The sequence below is a fragment of the Cinclus cinclus genome, chromosome 2 (assembly GCF_963662255.1).
Source record: "Cinclus cinclus chromosome 2, bCinCin1.1, whole genome shotgun sequence".
Classification (NCBI taxonomy): Eukaryota; Metazoa; Chordata; class Aves; order Passeriformes; family Cinclidae; genus Cinclus; species Cinclus cinclus.
In genome coordinates, this window is record NC_085047.1 from 32,175,935 (window position 1) to 32,196,121 (window position 20,187).

At 42.6% G+C, this 20,187-nt stretch overlaps 1 protein-coding gene across 1 annotated transcript in view; it reads right to left on the reverse strand.

The window, feature by feature from the left end:
* Window positions 1–20,187, reverse strand: part of LOC134041148 (alpha-2-macroglobulin-like) — a 35,574-nt gene that overhangs the window by 14,428 nt on the left and 959 nt on the right. The window contains exons 2-20 of the mRNA XM_062487459.1: window positions 16,694–16,877; window positions 15,837–15,993; window positions 15,226–15,278; window positions 14,514–14,534; window positions 11,990–12,158; window positions 10,069–10,153; window positions 9,249–9,372; window positions 8,409–8,523; window positions 8,172–8,281; window positions 7,677–7,838; window positions 7,186–7,413; window positions 5,809–5,872; window positions 4,422–4,564; window positions 3,931–4,080; window positions 3,549–3,719; window positions 2,726–2,836; window position 2,602; window positions 1,315–1,441; window positions 802–1,030 (exon numbers count right to left, since the gene is read on the reverse strand). Coding sequence (XP_062343443.1) covers window positions 802–1,030; window positions 1,315–1,441; window position 2,602; window positions 2,726–2,836; window positions 3,549–3,719; window positions 3,931–4,080; window positions 4,422–4,564; window positions 5,809–5,872; window positions 7,186–7,413; window positions 7,677–7,838; window positions 8,172–8,281; window positions 8,409–8,523; window positions 9,249–9,372; window positions 10,069–10,153; window positions 11,990–12,158; window positions 14,514–14,534; window positions 15,226–15,278; window positions 15,837–15,993; window positions 16,694–16,877 — 2,404 coding nt within the window. The remainder of the gene's footprint in view (window positions 1–801; window positions 1,031–1,314; window positions 1,442–2,601; window positions 2,603–2,725; window positions 2,837–3,548; window positions 3,720–3,930; window positions 4,081–4,421; window positions 4,565–5,808; window positions 5,873–7,185; window positions 7,414–7,676; window positions 7,839–8,171; window positions 8,282–8,408; window positions 8,524–9,248; window positions 9,373–10,068; window positions 10,154–11,989; window positions 12,159–14,513; window positions 14,535–15,225; window positions 15,279–15,836; window positions 15,994–16,693; window positions 16,878–20,187) is intronic.

Here is a 20,187-nt window from a genome sequence, read left to right on the forward strand (position 1 = left end):
GTTGTGCCATGAATTAAAGATTTCCCTTGTGATTAGTTAGGTGGAGAGATAAAACACCAGCAGTGGGAAAGCTAGTAAGGGAACAAAGAAAAGTAGAATAAGGGAACAAGGAAAAGTGAAATAAAGAGCCTGAAAATAGCAAACAAATAGGAAATACAGGGACGTAAGTAAGAGTACTTTGGAATGACTGGATAAGCCCCTCCTTGTTTCATCTTCATTGCTTTTAGAATAAAAATCTGTATTTATAAAAAACTAAGCACAGGTGATTGAGATTCTGTACTAATCCCATCCCAAATTTTCTCTTGTCTTTTTTTGCTAGAAAAAAATGCAGGTATGCAAGAATGGTGAAGCTATATAGCTGTCCTCAGTGTTTTAGGGACATATGCAACAAATTACAGGAAGTCTGCACATTCCAGCAAATCTTCCTCAAAGTTTTGTGAGATGAGACTAAAGGCTGAACACAAATATCCACCCTGGTGAACCTGGAATTTGGGTATGCTATGATTCTGTGATGTGTGAAGAAATCAAGTTCTCTATTTTTGTAGAATAATGACAAATTTGTGATGACAAGGCTGGGGGGCCCTCAGTAGCAGAGCTTCAGGCTCTGAATCAAATGCAGCTTTCAAAACTTTGGCAGGAAAGCACACTCCCTCTTCACTGAATACAAGGATTCATACAAACTTACACCTATATGAAATCACATTTGAAGATCAGTCACCTGGCTTGGAACACTTTGTTAGAAAAGGCCCACTGTAGTCTCCACTCAGCTGTAAGGCTGAGCAAAGCTGTGACATCTCTTACCCTTATGCAGGCAGGCAGGTAGTTGAAAACGGTGGCTTTCAGTGTGAAGGACTCCCCCCGCACTACAGAGTAGGGCATGGTGAGCTCGACAAAGAAGGGCTGGAAGGCTCTGAGGGATGCTGTCGGGGACAGGCCAAAGCCTGTGTCTGCTGAAGTGCAGAATGCATTGGCTTTCCACTCAGTGATGGTGTCAGGGATGGTCACTTCTAGATCAGCTTTTCCCTCGGAGCTGGTGAAGGACAGAGAACAAGATTTCTGTTATATTCTGGTGTTCATTGATTCTCCTCTCAGCCTACTGAGCAACATCTGCTGACAGCAAACCCCTGACCTGCTGGGATATAGGCACTGGCTTTTGTATCTTCCTCTAAAGCATCCTATACTTAATGTCCTTAAAAATCCCTTTGTCTACTAGAAATACTCCTCTCGCTGAAATATTGATACATCCACCGAGGCTTTAACCTAGTCCAAGGTTTTGGCCTAGTGACCACACTCTATGTTCCTTTAAACACTTACTTCACTGAAACTATGTCCCAGATCCATGTCTCAGGGAAGTACTTCCGGACAGTCTCCATAGGATTGCCATCAACCATATCTTCTGCCATGTCATAAGCAAACTTTCCATGCAGATTCATTGTAGTGACTATCAAATGTATTCCAGGGCCGGAAGGAAAGAAAAGATGTGTCAAACTCCATTCTAAACCAGGAACACACTTTTCCTCCAGGTAATTGTTATTCTTAGGTCAACTTTTAAAATTGAAAGAACAGCTTTGATCCCCACTGCCAGCAAACCCCTCAGTACCAAAAAAAATCATGTATGATGGTGTTATTGAGGATATATTTATACAGCAATACAGATTCAAATGTGATACTTACTGTCCCCAGATATTACCATGGCACACAGTTTAATAATCAGGTTGAAGAACTGATTGCATTTATACATCACCAGAAACAGAAGGCACACTTAACCCTCCCTCTATGAATTTTTTTAAAAAATGAACATGGGTCTTTACATCTCTGGCCATTAGCAAATATACAGGAAGATGCTTTCTCATAGTGTTGCACACTGTTGTGCCTTATGAAAGGCTTTTCCATCAGCCTTAGAAGAATTTACATCTTCCCAAAAGCAGACTGTCGTGAACCATACTCTGGACAAATCCTCTATTTCAAAACCAATGGTCTGATCTCTTATGAGTAGGAGTCTAGAAGCTGTCACTGGACCACAAGCTACAGCTGTTTAATTGGAGCTGGGGTACTGCACCATAAAAGTCAGTAAGTGATATAGGTGAGTCTTTTATATAGTCTTTCCAATATCAGATCTCTTTAAGGAAGCAAACAACCAAAAGCATTATCATTCTCCTATCTGCATAGTCACTGAACCTGCAGAGAGGTGACATGACCTACCTAGCCCCTTATAGTCATGCAACCGGGGAAACTGGGAACAAAACCAAATCTCTCTGCCCCCAGTGGTAAAATATCTACCCACAAGATTGTACCACCTTCTCATTTGTCCTGGCCCACATTTGCCCTAGCTGTTCTTCTAGCTTTTGCTAGAATGTGGCTGCCTGGAAGCAGATGATCCTTTTTTAGGTTTTCATAGCTGCATTCAGATCTGATGGGAACAAAAACCCACTGCTTTGTGCTGAAAGACTCTTTCAGTGCCTACAAGCCCTCCCCTGATGTAGGGGCTGGTGTGGGAGTCACCAAGCACACTGTTCTAGCCAGACACATCTGGCTGCCTGGGAAGACACAGGCAGAGGTGATCAGTTGCAGATTTTAAGACTAGGTCCAGAACAGAGGGACCCTTAATTAGGTCAGCATATCTGAATACAATCAGATCTGCCTGTGTAATTAATACTCAAAGATTCAAAGAGAGAAGGAAAGAAGCAGGGAGGTAAATTTCAGGAGGTTGTGTGAGAGGTAAAACCAAGAAGGTACTAGAACCACTGTAACTCCTTTCCATCATGTGTTCTGGGTAATGCTCGCAGAGTTCAGGCTTATGGATCTTGCTGCTAGTGAAGACTTTTAAGCCCAATTCCTAGTAAACAAAGAGAAAGAAGAACAAAAATATGCAAAAAAATTGTTTGAAAATAAACTTTATTTAGCACGTCAAGATTGGATGTACCTAAGTCTGGTATTGATCAGGATAACAAGGGCTTGTATGTACATTCCAGGTAGGATGGTTTGACACAGATGTGGAGTCCCTATCATGTTATTCTCATACTATGGCTAAATCTTGGCATGATCAGATGGAAAGGTAAGGCCACAGGCCTACCTTGGGGACAGCTGCCTCGGCGAAAATGGCATGTGTGGAATGCCCTGGAGTGAGGGCACCCAAAAAACTTTGTGCAGGACGCTTTGGATGGACATGCACAGATTTGTGGGTTATCAAATTAACTGATACTTTAATAAATACCTATTTAAACCAGAGAAAGAAAACACAAGTGAATGAGGTGTTTCTGTTATTGTGGCACTAGAGGCAATTTATCAGGACTGTTTCCTTACCCAAGCCCATTTGCAGGAGGAGGAGACCTTTCAAAGTTTTCGTGGCTTAGAGAAGCACTCAGTTACTATTTATGGGCAAAATAGATGTGGGAACTGGGCCTGATTATTTTATTGCGTACAAACATGAGAGAGTTTACAGCAACTGAGCTTATTTTTTTATAGAAAAGCCCTTCAGGGCAGGTGAGAAGAGAGGAGACTGAATTCAAAAAGGGAACAAAAGAGAAAAATGAAAGGCTGGTGCTTACTTTGAGAATGTTGTAGGCATCCCCTTCACCATCAGAAGAGATGGGTACATAGAGAAATCCATTTAATGACAGATTGTCAAGTGACACACATGGATTTGCATTGTCTTCTTCCAAGTAGTAGTCCCTGAAGGTATAACCCTGGCTTTCCTTCAGTGGGAGAAGGTGATACACCTGGGGAAGTGCGAATAACAGGGAAAAATGCAGCAGGTCAACAATTACAGGGACAGACACAACCTAACACTCCACTGGTAAATGTCAGCTTCTAAAAAGCAAGTGTAAGGAATGCAGCTGTAAAAACACATAGCCCCATGTCTACAGTGTTGTTGGTGAATACTTGCTTGATTCTTGTACTTGCTCATTACCAAAAGTAGCCAAGACTCACAGAGCTGGGAGAAAGCTCATTTTCAGGCTTCATAAGGAGAACACTCTTGTCCACTGCACGGAGAGCACACAGGGATCTTGGAGAGGTGTGGAGTTTCAGGTGTGCATTGGAAGCAGGAAGACCTTCCTTGGGTGCAAAACTCAATCTCACCTGCAAATCCAAAAGGATGTTCAAGCAACCACTTTTCCAGACACTGTTACATTATTATTCTGACACTTCTAGCCAAGTGAACTGAGGTCTGCTAGTGTCTAATGCATATTCATCTTTGATCAATGTAATAAAGAATGATGAGTGATTCTCTTTTTGTTTCTGTCTTGCCCCACTTTTTATTTTCATAGCATTTTAGCTTATTCTGGTCACCAGTCCTCAGTCAACATCTAGTCAGAACATTTCATGAACCCATTGTAAATTCTGCCTTTATTCTGGAAATCTAAACTGAGCTGCTGTCCACAAGACAAACATGGGTTGCGTAAGCCATGACTTATACTCACTTTATTGGGGAGGCACATTTCAACCTGGAAATCTTCTGAGCTGGCGATGACTTCCCCACTGGGTGAAGTGGTGTACACAAGAATCTGTGCCAGGGGAGCAATTGCTGCCTCGACAGAGAAGCTCAACCGAAATGTCCCGTAAGCTAACAGGGAGAACAAAAGACTATTCAATATGCAAGAGGTTCCAATATATGCATTTGCCTTCCCCAGATTAAAAAAAAGTGAAGCTCACTCATGCTGAACATTTTTAGTTATCTGGAGCCGGAAAACTGACACATGACTAAAATTTATGGCTGCTGCTGAAGACACCTGCATTCAAAGACTGCTTGTAAATTGACAAAAGACACGAGTTTGGAGGGCTTCAACCTACCTTTTGGACTCTCCCCAGTTAACATGTTGAATAATTTCTTGATGCTCCCAACCCTTTATTCCCCTCAAGCTCCAACATCTACAAAAAATTAGTTGAGGCCAAAAAAAAGTAACAGAGCTGTTGCAAAGGGTGACAGCAGTCAAGGTTGTGGAATGGCTGAAAGAATGACTTGGCAAGCTTAGTGCTAAGTAAGTACATATATGGAACACTAAACTATTGCTCCAAACATGGTAGAAAATGCACCTCTGTGCTGGAAAACTCTTTCTGTCTGGGCCTGAGCTTTACGTCACAATCTACACAAGGTAACAGAACATCCCTTGGTACCTGCCCAGGTGGGAGTTTAGTCACCACTTCTAGTGAGGATACAGAACTTTGTGCAGCACATGGGATCTTTTACTGCCATCATCTGTTTATATCCACTGCAGTGCAACTCCTTCTCACAGACTTACAAAAGGTCTCCCTCTTTTCATTTACAAAAGACATTAAAAGTTGCATCACGGCCTGTATCTATTACTGAAATGCATAATCCTTGGACGTTTATGTGAATAAATCTAAATGCGTTGATTACAATATAGGTATGCATGTGTTTGCATGCTTACAAGCCAGGAACAATTTAAAAAAATAGGGGAAGTGGGAACGACAAAGAAATGGAGGCACACTCTTCCTGCTTGTTGTACATGTAAGTCTCACAACGCTGGTAAGCATCTACAATCAGAATAGGGTAGAGCGGCCATCAGAAAGTGCTGGTTTTAGGAAATGGCCAAAACATTATACTTATTTTTGGTAGAATTTTCTAACATTTTCTCATTAAAAAAAAGTAGCACCTATTGGAACTCAGAGAAAACAAAACTAACCAAAGCCACTTCATCTTAAAAGGCTTAATTTTGAAAATTCAAAAATTATGTGCAAAGTTTGAATGAAATGCTAAATTCAGTGTTTGAATTGAAGTAATTTATCTACATTCCCCCCTGCTCTAAATTACCATCAGAAATGCTAAAAAGGTATAGGTCTGCTCACCATTTCCAGGATTCACAGTCAGATCATGGGTGTCAGCTAAAACGATTTGTCCCTTGGCCATCACCTGTTTAACAGAGAAATCTTCCTGGAACTGTTGCTACCAGTGTTGAAAGGTAGGAGAAGGAATGTTCAGTGGGTTAATTGTAAGAGTCTGAGGAACACCAAGAGGATGCTAAACAAGTGCCAGGGTGGAATTTACTGGGTCTTTGGAGACAGAAATATTTGCTCCTAGCAGGACCACACTGATCATACTTATCTTTGCTTTTGTACGTATTACATATATAGATCATGTTGAAATGCATTTTGCCTCTAACCACGCATAACTTAGGGAGTCATCTGCACATTTCTAACAATTTGGAACAGACTGGAGGTCAAAAAGTCTCTTCATTCCTCTCTCAGTTGCATCATGAAACACTACGAAGAAAAATTTCACCAGGACTAGTTTTATAACTGCACAGAGTTGGGACAGAAGACCACAGGCTTCAAAGAATAAGAGCTTGAACTAGGTACCTGAAGTCAGGCAGCAAGCAATAGCCTAAATGCTTCCTGTAATTCCCTCATTTCTAGAAAAAATACTCCTTTTGCACAGTCAAAAATGCTTTTAATTCAGTTACTTTTGATACAGAGTATTTATTCCATAACACCATATTTGAATTTCAAGATGTGTGATCCACATCAGTAAAAATGGAAGTTCTCTCACTGCTTGTTTGCTGTCTGTATGTACACACTTCAAATCAATTTTCCCAGGCAACTGGGATAAACAGGTATCTTGTCCTTTCATTAATTGTTAGCAGTTTTGAAAATAAGCACATAGATATCTCTAGCACAGGTTTCTTTTTCTTTTTTGAACATCAGCCTAAGTCCCCCGATGTTCTGTGCAGTCCACCAGAACGGAAGTGTCTGTTCTAGTGATATTTTTATTGTTCTTCAACGCTAGTCTTTTCTTCTCTGCTAGTGTCATTAAATGGGATAACCAGAGAAACAAATTTGGGGAGAAAGACATTCTATTTGGATATTCATTTGATTCTTCCTGTTCTCCCAAGAGAGACTGACATGTTATTGTTTGGTCACAGTTCAATTAGTCACTCTTCTCTGATCCCCAAAATTAACAAATTCATAGTTCTTAATGCCGGCATGTTACAGTCTGTTCCAATTATTGTCATCTCCCAAAATTCTGCACAGAGAAGACAGAGAAAAGAAACATTAGGGAAGTGTATTTAGACTGCACTGTTGCAGGCCACACTTTCCATTTCAAATGCTCTTCATCATCATTACTGGCCATCTATCAGTGCTCTGGTTGCTCATCATGGAACACAGCTATAGGTGACACAGTACTTTCTGTGGCTGTAGATCAAAGTAACCCCAAATATGTCTTACCAAATAATAAATGACAATTTTCTTCTGCTCCCCTATGGCCTCTGGTGTGAAGATATAGTGCACCTGAACCTCTGCTGAGGAGCCACAGCTTAATGCCTCAGGCTTTGGCTCAATTTTGAGGAAGCTCTTACTGAGGGAGTAAGAGCGAGTTACTCTGCGCGTGGTATGCTCATAGGATGGTGTCATCCAGTCACTGTCATAACAGTTCAGTTCAGGTTTATGATCTGCCTGAGAAAGGAGAATACAAGGTTCATAACCAAACAAAATCAAGTATAAAGTCACGTAAAGGTCCACAGAAAAACTGTGGATATGTTGTGTATTTAACATTCTTAGGAGATTATGGATAACATGCAGGGAAGACAGAGAAGTGAGGTGACCCACCAAGAAACTTGCCTTACTTTCCAATTGTCAGAAAAGACTGATAACCCATAGAAAGACATTTCCCCTGTTGAAGAGAAAGACAGAGGCTTACCCCTGTCTCTGTCACTCACTCGGATTTCCAGGGAGAGTTCTGTGAAGCTGGTAGTGTCTATAGAAAACCAGGATTGTCCCTGCTCATCTGTAGTGTAATTCCCTTTGTATTTGTTTCCACCCACAGTAATCGTGATGGTTTCATTGGCAAGTGGAGCATCAGTGCCATCGACCAGCTTCACCTAAGTAAGCAATAAGAAACTTCAGCTTTAAAACTAGCAACAAAAAACAATTCTTAAGTAATACATCCTCTTCCCTCTTGTTCTCCTTGCCAGGCAGGATATTTCTTGATAGAGAAGAACAAAGGAAAAGAATGTGGAAAGGTGAAAGGCATGCCCTGAGCTGTCTGAGGGAAAAACTGAGAAAAATCTCTGCAAAACAACCCAGTCAGCCCATGGAAATTACTTATTAGGATCCTAAGTTCCTCAGTAGTTATAACTACAATCCATCTGATGGGATTGTGCACTGTGTGTTTGCTGTGGCATTCATTGCCCGTGCTCTCAGAAGCTCCTTACCATCCCAAAGAGTGGGATCCCTGGTTTGTACACATAGTCCAACAGGTCAAAGTGGATTTTGCCCATGGTGGATGTGATACCACAGGAGCCTGTTCCAGTCATCTCTATTCCTAAAACAGAGCACAGCAAATAGGGATTATTAATTAATTTCTAGTCATGTTACTCCACCTTCCTATTTTTTGCCAGTTCCTCCCGTTACGGCCAGCCATCACTTTGCCTTCTTCATGTCCTACATACCAGTGCCATCTTCTGTGATTTTGCCTTGTACCTCAATGCTCATCTCATATCCCTTGCGTAGGAGCTGAAACACCTTGGTCCTTACCACACCAGAAACACACCCACGAGCATCTGCCTAAGCAAGGGATTGGAGAGAAAATTGAAATTCTGTGAACAAAGTCTGCCTTGAGGAATGAGAATAGATATCCCAAACCCAACATGCTCAACTTCTGTTCATGAAATTCCAGAATTTCTTCAAGGGTTGTCTCCAAGACCAGGACTTGTGTTCAGCCTGTTTCCTACTATTCCATCTGCACATTTTTTGTGTCTGTGAGTTACCTGACACACGGTTTTCCAAGGACCACACTGGTTTCCTTGTTAATTCCCTCCTGCCTTAGTTCTGTTTTTCTTCCTATTTCTTCCATTGTCTTCTCTCTTTACCTTGTTGCTCTTTCTCCTGTATTTGACCCATATACAATACCACCTGATCTTTGTTCCTTGTTCTCTATACAGCCTTCTTCTTTCCTCCTCATCTTTGCTCCTTGCTCAGTCAGTCCCTCTCATAGTTAGAAAATTCCTTCAAAGATTCTTTTCCCAGTTTGTGGAACAATACCAAAGACCTCATGGCTGGCAGCTGGAGGTTTGTTGCTAGTTACTATGGGGTCAGGTTTCCATCATCAGTTCTGTTTCCAGTTTAATGATCCCTCTGTTAAGAATGCTTTCCTCTGAGAGTCTCTGCTTTTCCCTGGAGAGAATGCTATCTCTGATGCCCTACTATCTCCCAACATATTTGATCTCTCTTGAGACAACCTTGCCCGCTAACCTTCAGAAAAAACACTACATTTTCATCTTGGGACTCACCTGCCTAGTGAATTCTTCACACACAGATTCTGCTTCTTTTCCATAACAACTTGAAGCAGACTGGGAAAATTTCCGGCATACTTGGACATTCACCAAACCAGGAACAGGCTTCCCATAGGTGTACCTAATCACAATGTGTTAAACAATGTATCAGATAGGGAGACAATCAGTCACACTCAGACACATCGCCTTAAAGACTTGTGTAGATGATTTTGTAATACTTCTTAAAGTCTGATAAATCTGACATTTTAATGATTTCCGTAATTTCCATAGTGAAATTCTGCCATCATTCACGGAAGATACATTCATCCTGTTCTAGGTGGGACATCTCTGAAGAAAAAGGTTGACTTCAGAAAATTATTTTAGCCAGGAGCATTCCTGTATTACAAATTGCTCAGGGTTCAATGAAGAAATGGAAAGGCAACCAGGTACTCAGAAGGAGTGATTTAGGAGTTAAAAATGACAACACTGGGTTTTCATCACAAATTTAAATGATGTCTGATCTGACATCTTGAAGTTTGAGGGTTCAGTACCGGCAGAGAAGCTCTAACTGAAAAAATGTAAAGACAGAAAATGTGAAATAAACTGGGAAGAGAAAGATGCAGATTTGTTTGACACAGTCTTTTAAAGGACAAAGGGAAGACCCTTCACTTTGACTGTTCAGGCCAAGCAGCAGGTTCAGGACTGACAGAATGAAGTAAGTGCTCACTACAGGCCTGTGAAAAGTTTAAAAACCCTCCCCGAGCACTTCTTTTGGTCCTCAGTAAAAAGGCAGAGTGAAGGATAAGCAAGAGAAATTTACTGGAGCTCTGTGACTCACAGACCACAGACAGACACTGGAAGCTCGTTGTCCTTAATAGTGATCATCTTTGGGACCTTCACCAGGACCTCGAACCTGGGCAGCACTAGATGGAAGAGAGAAAGTTTGATATGAGAAGAGTGAATGAGACCTGTGTGCTACACAGCAACCCAAGCATATAGCCAGGATCCTCTTCATAGGGATCTCTCTGTGGTCTTCAGTATAGATCTCTACTCCTTCCATAGGTTTTCTCAGCCTTCACCACTCTATGGGTTCAAAGGCAATTAAGGAAGTTTGTAGTCCTTACCTTCCCTTATTTGCAACACAGGCATACGTGGCTCCAGGCAGCTGAGCAGGTCCCTCACCTGTGTCCATTCAGAAGGACACACTGGTCCTGTGTGTTGTGTTCACAAGACATGATTTGCAGGTGGGACTTGGAGCAGCACATTCATCACCTTTGCCATTTACTACATTGAAATGCCCCAAATCATTAATTCTCTTGCTGATTCTTACTGTTCTGGATATCCCGACTTGCTCCTAGGCTCACTAAGATGCACCTTGGGATATCATCCCGCATATCCAGAGAGGTCAAGTGAATCTAGCCAGATTCTCAGATCTGTATTTTTAAGTGGAAGAGGCAGCACAAAAACCCAATATAAAGGGGCACAAGTAAAATATATATTTTGCTCCTGAGTATTAAGTTACATCCCGCTTCCCATATTGCATCCTGCAGCCCTACACCACCTCATGCCCAGGACTGGACTGAAGCATGTAATGTCCTGCTTCCAGGTGGTGCAGCTGAGGGCTTTTTCACAGTGCAAGGAAATAACAGCAGAGTGGGTGCACATCCAGGAAATGGAAAATAACCCTGGGTTATACAGTTTAGACATAAATCTGCCTCTAAGATGGGAGGCAAGGCTCAACATTTCAACCCCAGGGCTCATTTCCTCTAAAGACTTTAAGGGAAATAGCAATAGGATAGATCCATAGGAAAAAGACTAAAGAACAGTGGAAAGAAAAATCAGTTTAGTAGGAGGCTAACAATGGGACATAGCATCTTTGATTTTGTGGGACATTCAGAACAGTCTCTGTTGGAAGAGGAACAGGCCATCTGTCACCATGGCAGGTTGAAGCCTATAACCTGGTTTGTGGCCAACTTATTCACCATGCCTGACTTGAAGCCAAATAAGCCATGTCCCATGGACTTCAATGGCAATCTATGGCATGCGTATTCCAGAAACAGCAGGTCCTGATCAATATTTGGTCTCTATGTAGAGTCAGTGGAGAGCTTGAGAGTGTGAAGCTCTGGCAAATCCTCCTTCTCAAATGTGCACTATGGTCAGAACACACATCTACAATCACCTGAGAAGATTTGTTAGAGAACTGGGGGTAAAAAGGCTCCCTGCAGCACCATATTCCACCTTACTCAGTCTCTCCTAGTAGTCTGTTTGCAGCATTCATGGATTGTTCCTCAATCACAAATTTTCTACCAAACATGTTTCTATGCTGTCACGGAAACAAGGAAGATCAAAAATAGAGAGGACTATGAATGGAGAGAGAGACCTTATATGGATGATGAGAGAAGTAAAATAGAGTCACCAAAATATTGTCATCTCTTACTTCATACCTAGTGCTACTTGCAACAAGCTGCTGGACTGGAATCAACTAAGACAAAGTCAGCTGAAATTGGTGCCATGAGCCATGCACAGGAATTCTGGCACGTCCTGTGCTCCCAAGGGCACTATGAGCAAATACAAGCTTAGGCAGGTTGCTGAGATGCTGTAAAGTCAGCAACCACTTCTGATACTTTGTGCTGCCTGGCTCAGCCCCTATGAACCCATTGCCTGTTATATTCAGTCCCTACCTTCTCCATGTTGTTCCCAGGAAATTCCAAATCGAGCAGTCACAGTAAAAGGCATTACTGTCAAATTCCTCTCCTTACCAAATTCCTCCACACTGAAGGAGTGCTCCACATGGGATGAGAAGCTCTTCTGCACAACTATTTTGTAGGAGCCTTGGATGGGATCCGAGGTGAGGGGGAAGGAGAGCTGTGTAAAGCCTGTTTGTAGTTCCACCCCCTGCCACTGGTACACACGGTTCCTCTGGGGATCCTGCAGGGGAGGGTACAAGACAGTACAGGAGAGTGCCAGGGACAGAGCAGTGCAGTGCCCACTGTATGCACATCCCAGCTGGGAAATACCTATCTGTAATGATTCAACAACCTGTGAGGTTCTGAAAGTACTTACCTGTCAATTCTGTGTAACTTGAATGCAGGAAAGCTTTTAAACACTTTTAATGCCCAGGGGTGTTATCTCCCCCTCAGCTTTACCTGCAAAGGATGGGGCCAGGAAGACAAGGCAAGACAGACTGACTGGTAGGATAACAGAAGGGAACAGAACTGATATCAGAAGTAATTGGAGCACATGGAGAAATGAAGGAAGCTTAACTTCCTTAACTGGCCATACAGCATGCAAAAGTTTTGTTTTCCCCCTGACTGGAATGAAGACTGCTGAAGTACCAGTACACAGTCTGCTGAGGAATCGGACACCTGACTTATCTATGGGACTGAGAAATGTGCATGTGTAAGAGTCCTAAGCTAGAGGCTGGGTGGGGGGGGATGGTGACAGGAGCAGAGGATACTATACTTCCACATACAGGCATTCAGCTGAGAGCCCTCCCTTGTGTCTCCATGCTCCCAATGCTGGAGCTGAAGTCTCACCCCTACTTCATTTGTGTTTTGCTCATTATTAACTCACTATCAATAATTAATCCCCTCAGCCCCAAATTTCTTGTAGAAGTCACTGAAACAGCACAGTGGTTCCGTATGGTTTAATGCATCCTTTTCAGGCTCCTCAGCAGGATGGTTAACGTTTATAGTCTTTCATTTTCTGCCTGCTCTTTACATTGTACCTTGACTGTCGCCAAAAGTTTATTTACTCTAGATAGGTGTGTGACTCAAGGTATGTGACTATGTGCATTTACTTCACTGAGATATTATCTCAGGGCTTAGGGAGAATGGAGATGTGAATGACATCTCCCAGCTGGAGGCCATCAGTCAGGGGACAGAAGAGGGGCCGTGTTCACAAGATGCCACCTGGGAGGGTGGCACAGTCAGTAAAATGCATACCATGGCTCTGACCACATCTTCTTCATCATCATGTTCCAGCCCTGCTGGAAAGTTCACCACTTATTGTGAAGGACAGCACTGGGCTTCCTTGGAAGAGGAATTCAAGAATATGTTTACATAAACGTTTACATTTCAGGCTGAGCTTGTGAACTTGTAGCCATTCCTGTGATGTATCTATAGGGAAGGCCTGAAAGCCAGTTTGTTTTCTTCCTCAGGAAGTTATTCTATTTTTTTTAATTACACAGAAGTTACTAAATTATTCAGCTTGTTAGGCAAAGACATATTTCTGGAGGCAGTGGAACGGATGTATTTGTTCTTGCTCCTTTCATGAAATTCCTGTACTTGGTAAAGCATCATCTCATTTAAAGGAAAGGGACCCCATGGGACAGTCCTTGCCAAAAGTAATTCTGAGCTGCTCCCTTTGGCCTGCTAATCCACATCTCCCACTGTCCTATTCTTCTTTCTCCAATATTCACAGATCATCTGCAGCCCACCAGCTCTGCAGCTCTTTGTGGAAGTTTGTTGATGGGAGGAGAGAATGAGAGCACTCTGAAAAGAGGATACAAAAAAGGGGCACAGCCTCGTTTTGGCCCACCTTATGTCTCCTCTGTTGTGATGACTCTCTAGCTCTAGACAGAGATGGTGCAGAATGGAGACAACAACACCACGCAGCAAGGAATAGTAAAAGGACTGACTACACAGGACTCATTAATCACGTAAACCAAAACAAAATTTGTGCACACTGATTTCAGTGTCCATCCATAAGCCCTCATCATTAGTTTTTTCAAAAGAAGATATCCCAAACAATAACTGTAAATTTTGGGTTCTCATCTGAAAAAGTGAGTGCTTGAATCATTGAAACATCCTTCCTGTTAACTTTTGCCTGCCACTGAAGTTCAACCAGTCGTTAAAAAAACCCAATGGACAAAAAGAAAATGCTTGGGAAGACAGATGATGTCTACTTACCTGATTTTGTTTCTTTGGTTTTGACAGCTTATTTAACACTGGTCTCTAATTTCAACCACACTTGGCAGACAGAAACACTCTGTTCTGACTGAGAAGAGGAATAAGCCATTTTGATGACTTCTAGCCAAGTGTAGTTCTGTTCATAGCATGGCTTGTAATGGTTAATTAGTTTTCTCCTACAGCTCATTCTGTGATCAAAGCACCATTGTTGGAACTTATTTTGATGCCCGGCTCCTCAGCCTGCCTTTAACCAAAGGGAAAAGGTCACGTGCCTGTGATTTTCCCTTGCCCCTCAGCCTGAAAACACCACTGGGGACTGGTACCTCTGTGCCTGCACATTCTTCTGCAAGTAATAATGTAGTTTTCCACTCACCTGAATGTAGACAAAGGGAAACTGTGGGGAAAGAACAAAAGAAAATCAATGTTAGAAACATTAATCACACAGAAGTAATATCCATATTTGGACTGAAGGGCAGAAGAACAAACTTCTTAGAAGTCCTTTGGGTTGCTCCCTTTCTGTACTTGCTCTTTTTCCTTTGTTCTCAATGGCTAAGGGAATCTTTTCTATAATATTTTAGGACCCGACCTTTTGTCGTACCACAGTATGAAGATGTGATGAAGCATGAGTTTTCAAAGAACTTGTCTGCATGAGGAACTGATTGTCAAATAAAATAAAAGGTGGGCTTGCACCCCTGACCAGTTCCATAAAACCAAGTTCTTGTCACTCTGCTCTCTAAGTGTGGGATTGTACCCACTGCCAGAAACAACTGCACGCCTGTCACTACCAGCAGAAACTTGTCCCACACATTTTTTTTCAGTAATGAGATTCCTGCCCACTTGCTTAGCCACATACACTGATTCACAAATCTGGCTTTAAACATCTACATGCTTCTGAAAAGGGGGATGTTTATTTCAGCCAATAGAGACAGGTGGAGTGTGTCCTAGAATAGAATATGGAACAGGTAAAGCATGGTGTGAGAGAGTATCATACGCTTTAAAGGCTGCCTTCAGTGGTTCTGGATGATAACAGTGGTGTTAATTAAGAATTAAATCTCCTGGCTAACAACAAGGAATTAAGACTCTACCTTCTCATTCAGTGGGTAGAAGTCTTTGTCCAGAGAGACGATCCGAAACTGAACTGAAGAGTGTGACAGAAAAAAAGGAAATTACACTGTTAAATTTGTAGCCATCACCAGGAAATGTCAATGTTTCAATAATTTATAACTCAGATTCATTCCACAGATCAACAGGCTCTGAATTGAGGTCTCTAAGTAATAGAAACAATTACTTGAGGTGCTTTTTCTTGCAGATAGTGAGGGGCAGATAAATTTAGAAGGATAATCAGGTCTTGGCTGAATTGAATTATCTCTTGGGAATGCCCGTCCTGCTTTGTTGATTCTGGTGCAGGCAAGGGAGACTCTGCTTTGCAGTCATCCCAGTTTTGTGCCTCTACTTGAGTAGAATGGATTGGAGCTGGTGCCTACATCTGGCTGAGATGCTGTGCCTGGAGAATGAAGACTAGGAATGATGAAAGTGCTGTGAACTAGACCTCAGCTGACAGAAAAAAGATTTACTGGGTACTATAGATCCCACCATGAAGAAATCTGAAAACTTGAATACAAGTATGGCACCTCTGGAGAATGAAGCCCTTAAGATTTTATGCTGTCAGAGTCAACACCAGCCAAATTCCTGGTACCTGTCTGTCCGGGCTTGTAGACGGGTTTGTCTGTCTGGATGAAGACCAAGCTCTCAGAATTCTTGACCAACACTGACTTGCGGCTCTTGAACTGCAGTGTGTTCCCTGTCACCGTCACAGTGAGAAATGCCACTGATGTGCTATTGGATTTTGGAAGCTAAGGAAAATGAAGAGGATAACTGCTTTACTGATTCACCCCATTGCACTGAGTGTTGAAGGAAGAAGTGCTAGCTGGGTCAGAAAGTTCCCTAAATGGACAAAAAAGACTCAGTGCAGTGAGCAAGAAAAAAACATAATTGCCTTCCTTCATTTATATACTTTTCTTAGAGAAATATTGAACTTGATCTTATTCTATCACATGATTTCTCAAAAAGAAAATTAACCCAGATTCATTAATTAGGGTATGTGAACCTGTTGCTTATATTACTCACCAACCAGCCTTCCACAGTAAAAAATTGTGAATAAGCTCCAGAAGCAGTCATATGACTTCATGAACCTCACTGTCTTTGACAATTCCCCACCTTCTACAGTTTTCACTCCATGCTGATATTTTTCATCTCAGGCTTACACATATTAAACAAACAGGGGGCACATTCTGTCAGTCACAGTTCCAAAAGACTTCTCTAAGACAGGCATGCAGAGAAGTATAATGTGAAACACAGAATTTGATAATGGAGGAAAATTACTCCACATAAGACTACCACAATCAGTTATCCAGATCTAGTTCATTCTTTTGTTTGACTTATCTTAGGGGTCTCTGATTGCAATGTGTCTTATTTCTCATTTCTGGACTGTTTGAATCTACTATGCCCCATCAATAAACACAAGAGATCATCCCACAAGGATGGGATACTCACAGAGAAAGGGATGCAGGTGAACACATCTTTCTCTGACACCACGTCATCAATCAAGCTCCTGTTCTCCCCAAGGTACTCGAGGGTGGCACTCAGTGTCACAGACTCGTTCAGGTAGGTGAGCTGAATGCAGATTTTCTCATGGGAATTTGTATGTATCAGAAAGGGCACTAGCACCATGTACTGCCTGTGAAGAGAGGGAAGCAACAAAGATCAGAAGTGTGAAACAGTTATAAGGCAACAGTATTAAGTGAAGGGAAATTAACAAATCAGCATGCCTAATCCATTGCCATCCCTTCAAATTGCAGTGCATATAACATGAGCATTCATTTTATTTTGGGTTTATACATATTAAACGGTCTAACTAATTAGCCTAAAAGCAAGAAAATGCTTGCAGTTGAAGGAACAATTTCTATGCTAATAGAGAGTGCTTTACAAAGGATGTTTTGTTTGGCTTCACAGCAGGGAGTAAGGACAGTTTGAAAGGTTTCAGGCTGTTAATTGAATTTTGTATATCCCACAATCTCCTTTTGAGACTCAGAGGCATTAGCTAAAAACAGTTGGAAAAAACCCACCCACTTGTCTGGCTGCTCCAGCCTTTGCCTATCCAGGTTTCCAGATCCTTCACATGCTGAGCAAAGATGTGAGTGCTTGCAGTTTGGGACCTTATTAAGACGAGCACACAAAGGATTTCAGAGTGTAGTGTTTTATTGCAGCTCAAGTGTACTTGCATCTTCAAAGAGCTTTTGACAAAGGTCCCCCACAAAGGACCCTTAAACTAAGCTGCCTTTCAATAAAAGGGATCATTTTACTAATAAATCAAATTATTAATTCTGTCCTGGATTAACTGGTTGAAAGATAGGACAGAAGGGGTAGGAGCTAGTGAAAACCTCCAGAGTTTGTGTTGAGGCCTTTGCTCTTCAGTACATACCTAAATGATCTCAGAAGTACAATTTTCTCATAATTGTGCAGGATAAGGAAATTCTAAAAATTAACTTACCTATTTGTGGAAAAGATTTTTTGCATGATAGAACTGAGTAGCAAAAATAGCAAATGAACTGTTCATAAAGGGAAAATAACAAGCAAGCTCCTACCACTCAGACTTGAGAACCGTTGGTCATTCTTGGAAAATTCTCAGTCAGTAATAAGTAACAGACAGACTGTCAGGAAGTGTTCAGAAAGAAATAGAGGACAAACACAGATACATCCATTTTTCCTGGACTCCGAGCTTTCTGGGGAGTCTTAAAGCTGTTGTGGAGGCAGTGGGATCCAGGCAGTACCTGGATTTCCTTCACCATGAGGCACCACTGTGATGAAATGTAGTGAGGAGCCTGCTGGCATCTCTGCTCAGCCAGTGCTGCTGCCGAAGCTGTGAAAGGAGGGAACTCCAGCCTCCCAGAGAGTGAGCTACAACTTGTGACTCTCTACTTTCTCCAGCGTTTCCTTTCTTCCACAACCTTCTTACCACGGCTTCAGCCCATGCTGCTTCCCCTAATGCCATTCCTCCTGCCCCTGTCAGTGGCACTGGCAATGTGACAATAACATCCAGTATACAGAAAGGACAGCATGACCTAGTTCGTGGGGAATTTGGCCTCATTTCTCTTCCTGTTCACTGTTCTGCTGAAATTTTGGCCAACTTGCAGAACTTCCCCTTAGGCTGGCTTCCCTGCCTTTGAAACAAACCATGCTGTTTATAGGCCTCTCTTTAGGTGTTTTGGGATGTGCTGTTGAGAAGAGACAGATGAATTAAATTATCGTGAGTGTTTTAAGTAACTTTGGTCACAAAATCCATGTATAGACATTCCAGGACAAAAAGCATCTGGGCTGACAAAAGAGACCTCAGCATGCAACGAGCTGCTCTGACAAGAGAGGCAGTGACTCTGACAGAGGCATGCATCAAGGAATAGGAGACCCTAGAGATGGTGGCTGAGGGTAAAATGGTGAGTTTGTCTATACAGAGAAGGTAATACTGTAGTTTAAGGTGGAATAATGTCTGTGTATCAACTCTCAGCTACCTACTAGAACAAGCACCCAGCCAAAGAAGGCAGTCAATTTCATCAGCCCAAATCCATACCTGCCAATTCAGGCATCATTTTGACCTCACACTTAAGACCAAATGCAGAGTACTCCCAAGCATGTCCACTGCACTGTAAAACAGCTTACATGCACAACCAGAGCAGGAGAACAATACCTTTGGCTGCATTCTTTCAAAATCATAGAAGTTTTGTTTACAAAGGACCTCTGGATGTCTCAAGCCCACCTTCCCTCCTGGAACAGGACTTTTGCAAAGGACACCATAGCTGGAGTTTCTATCATCTATCCGGGTCACCTGTTCCCCTGCTGCACTAGCTTGATGAATATGGTTTTTTTTCTAATATATAATCTGAGCCTTTATTGTGTCTCCTGTCCAGCTGGCCACCTCTGAAACAGAAATAGCAGCAGCTATTTCTGCCCAAAGGAGTGATACCTCTACCTGCATAGGGCATAGTAAGCAAGTCTTGGTTGGAAGTTTAATTTTTGTCTTCAGTTCAAGGGTTGCTTCCTTTCTGTGTTGTATATAGCATCTCATTTATCCTTCACCCACAACAAAACCACTACCCTTATGCTACCTAGCAGTTCACTGCTTGGAACTGCGTCCCTGCTGGGCTCCTGTCTTCCTTCTGTGGACCCAAAAACACCCCTCTTTCTCCCACCTCTCAGCTTTTCTTTGTTCTTCCCTCCCAGAACGGGGCCCAGGTAAGGGACAAAAAATAGCCTACAAGAAAGATGGAGAGAGACTGTTGCCAAGGGACAGGACAAGGGAGAACGGATTCAAACTGAAAGAGAATAGGTTTGGCTTAGGCACTAGGGAGAAAATTTCTTCACAGTGAGGGTGGTGAGGCACTGGCACAGACTGCCCAGACAAGCTGCGGCTACCCCATCCTGAAGTGTTTAAAACCAAGTTGAATGGAGCTCTGAGCAACCTAGTCTAGAGAAAGGTGTCCCTGTCGATGGCAGGGGGTTTGGAACTGAGTTGTCTTTAAGGCCTCATTCAGCCCAGGCAATTCTATGATTCTATGTTGCCCATAGGTCTGAACAGTGTGGTTTCATTCCCTTTCCCCCTGATGTTGGGCAAGGATGAATTAAGATTACTTAACCTTCATTGCTTAGTAAAACCAGATTACTGTAGGGAGACAGAGAGCTCTGCCTGACCCCAAAGCAGACTTGGTTGGCTGATCTACCCCAGAAGCACCCAAACAGGGCAGGGAGTGATGATACAGTGTGAGTCAAAGGTCCTGCAGGCTGACCCAGTCACAGCTTTACCTCTGACCACACAGCAAGTGGCAGCAGTAACGCTGCACCTTCTGCCAGCCCTGTGGCAGTGCTCATGGGCACAAAATCCTTGCAGCGAGCATTACAAGACCCGTGTTGGTGAGAACTGCACCTCTGTCAGCGCAGCAAGAGGAATGGCAGCCAAAATCCCACCCAGCCCGGAGGCTTCAGGGCAGCACTGCCCG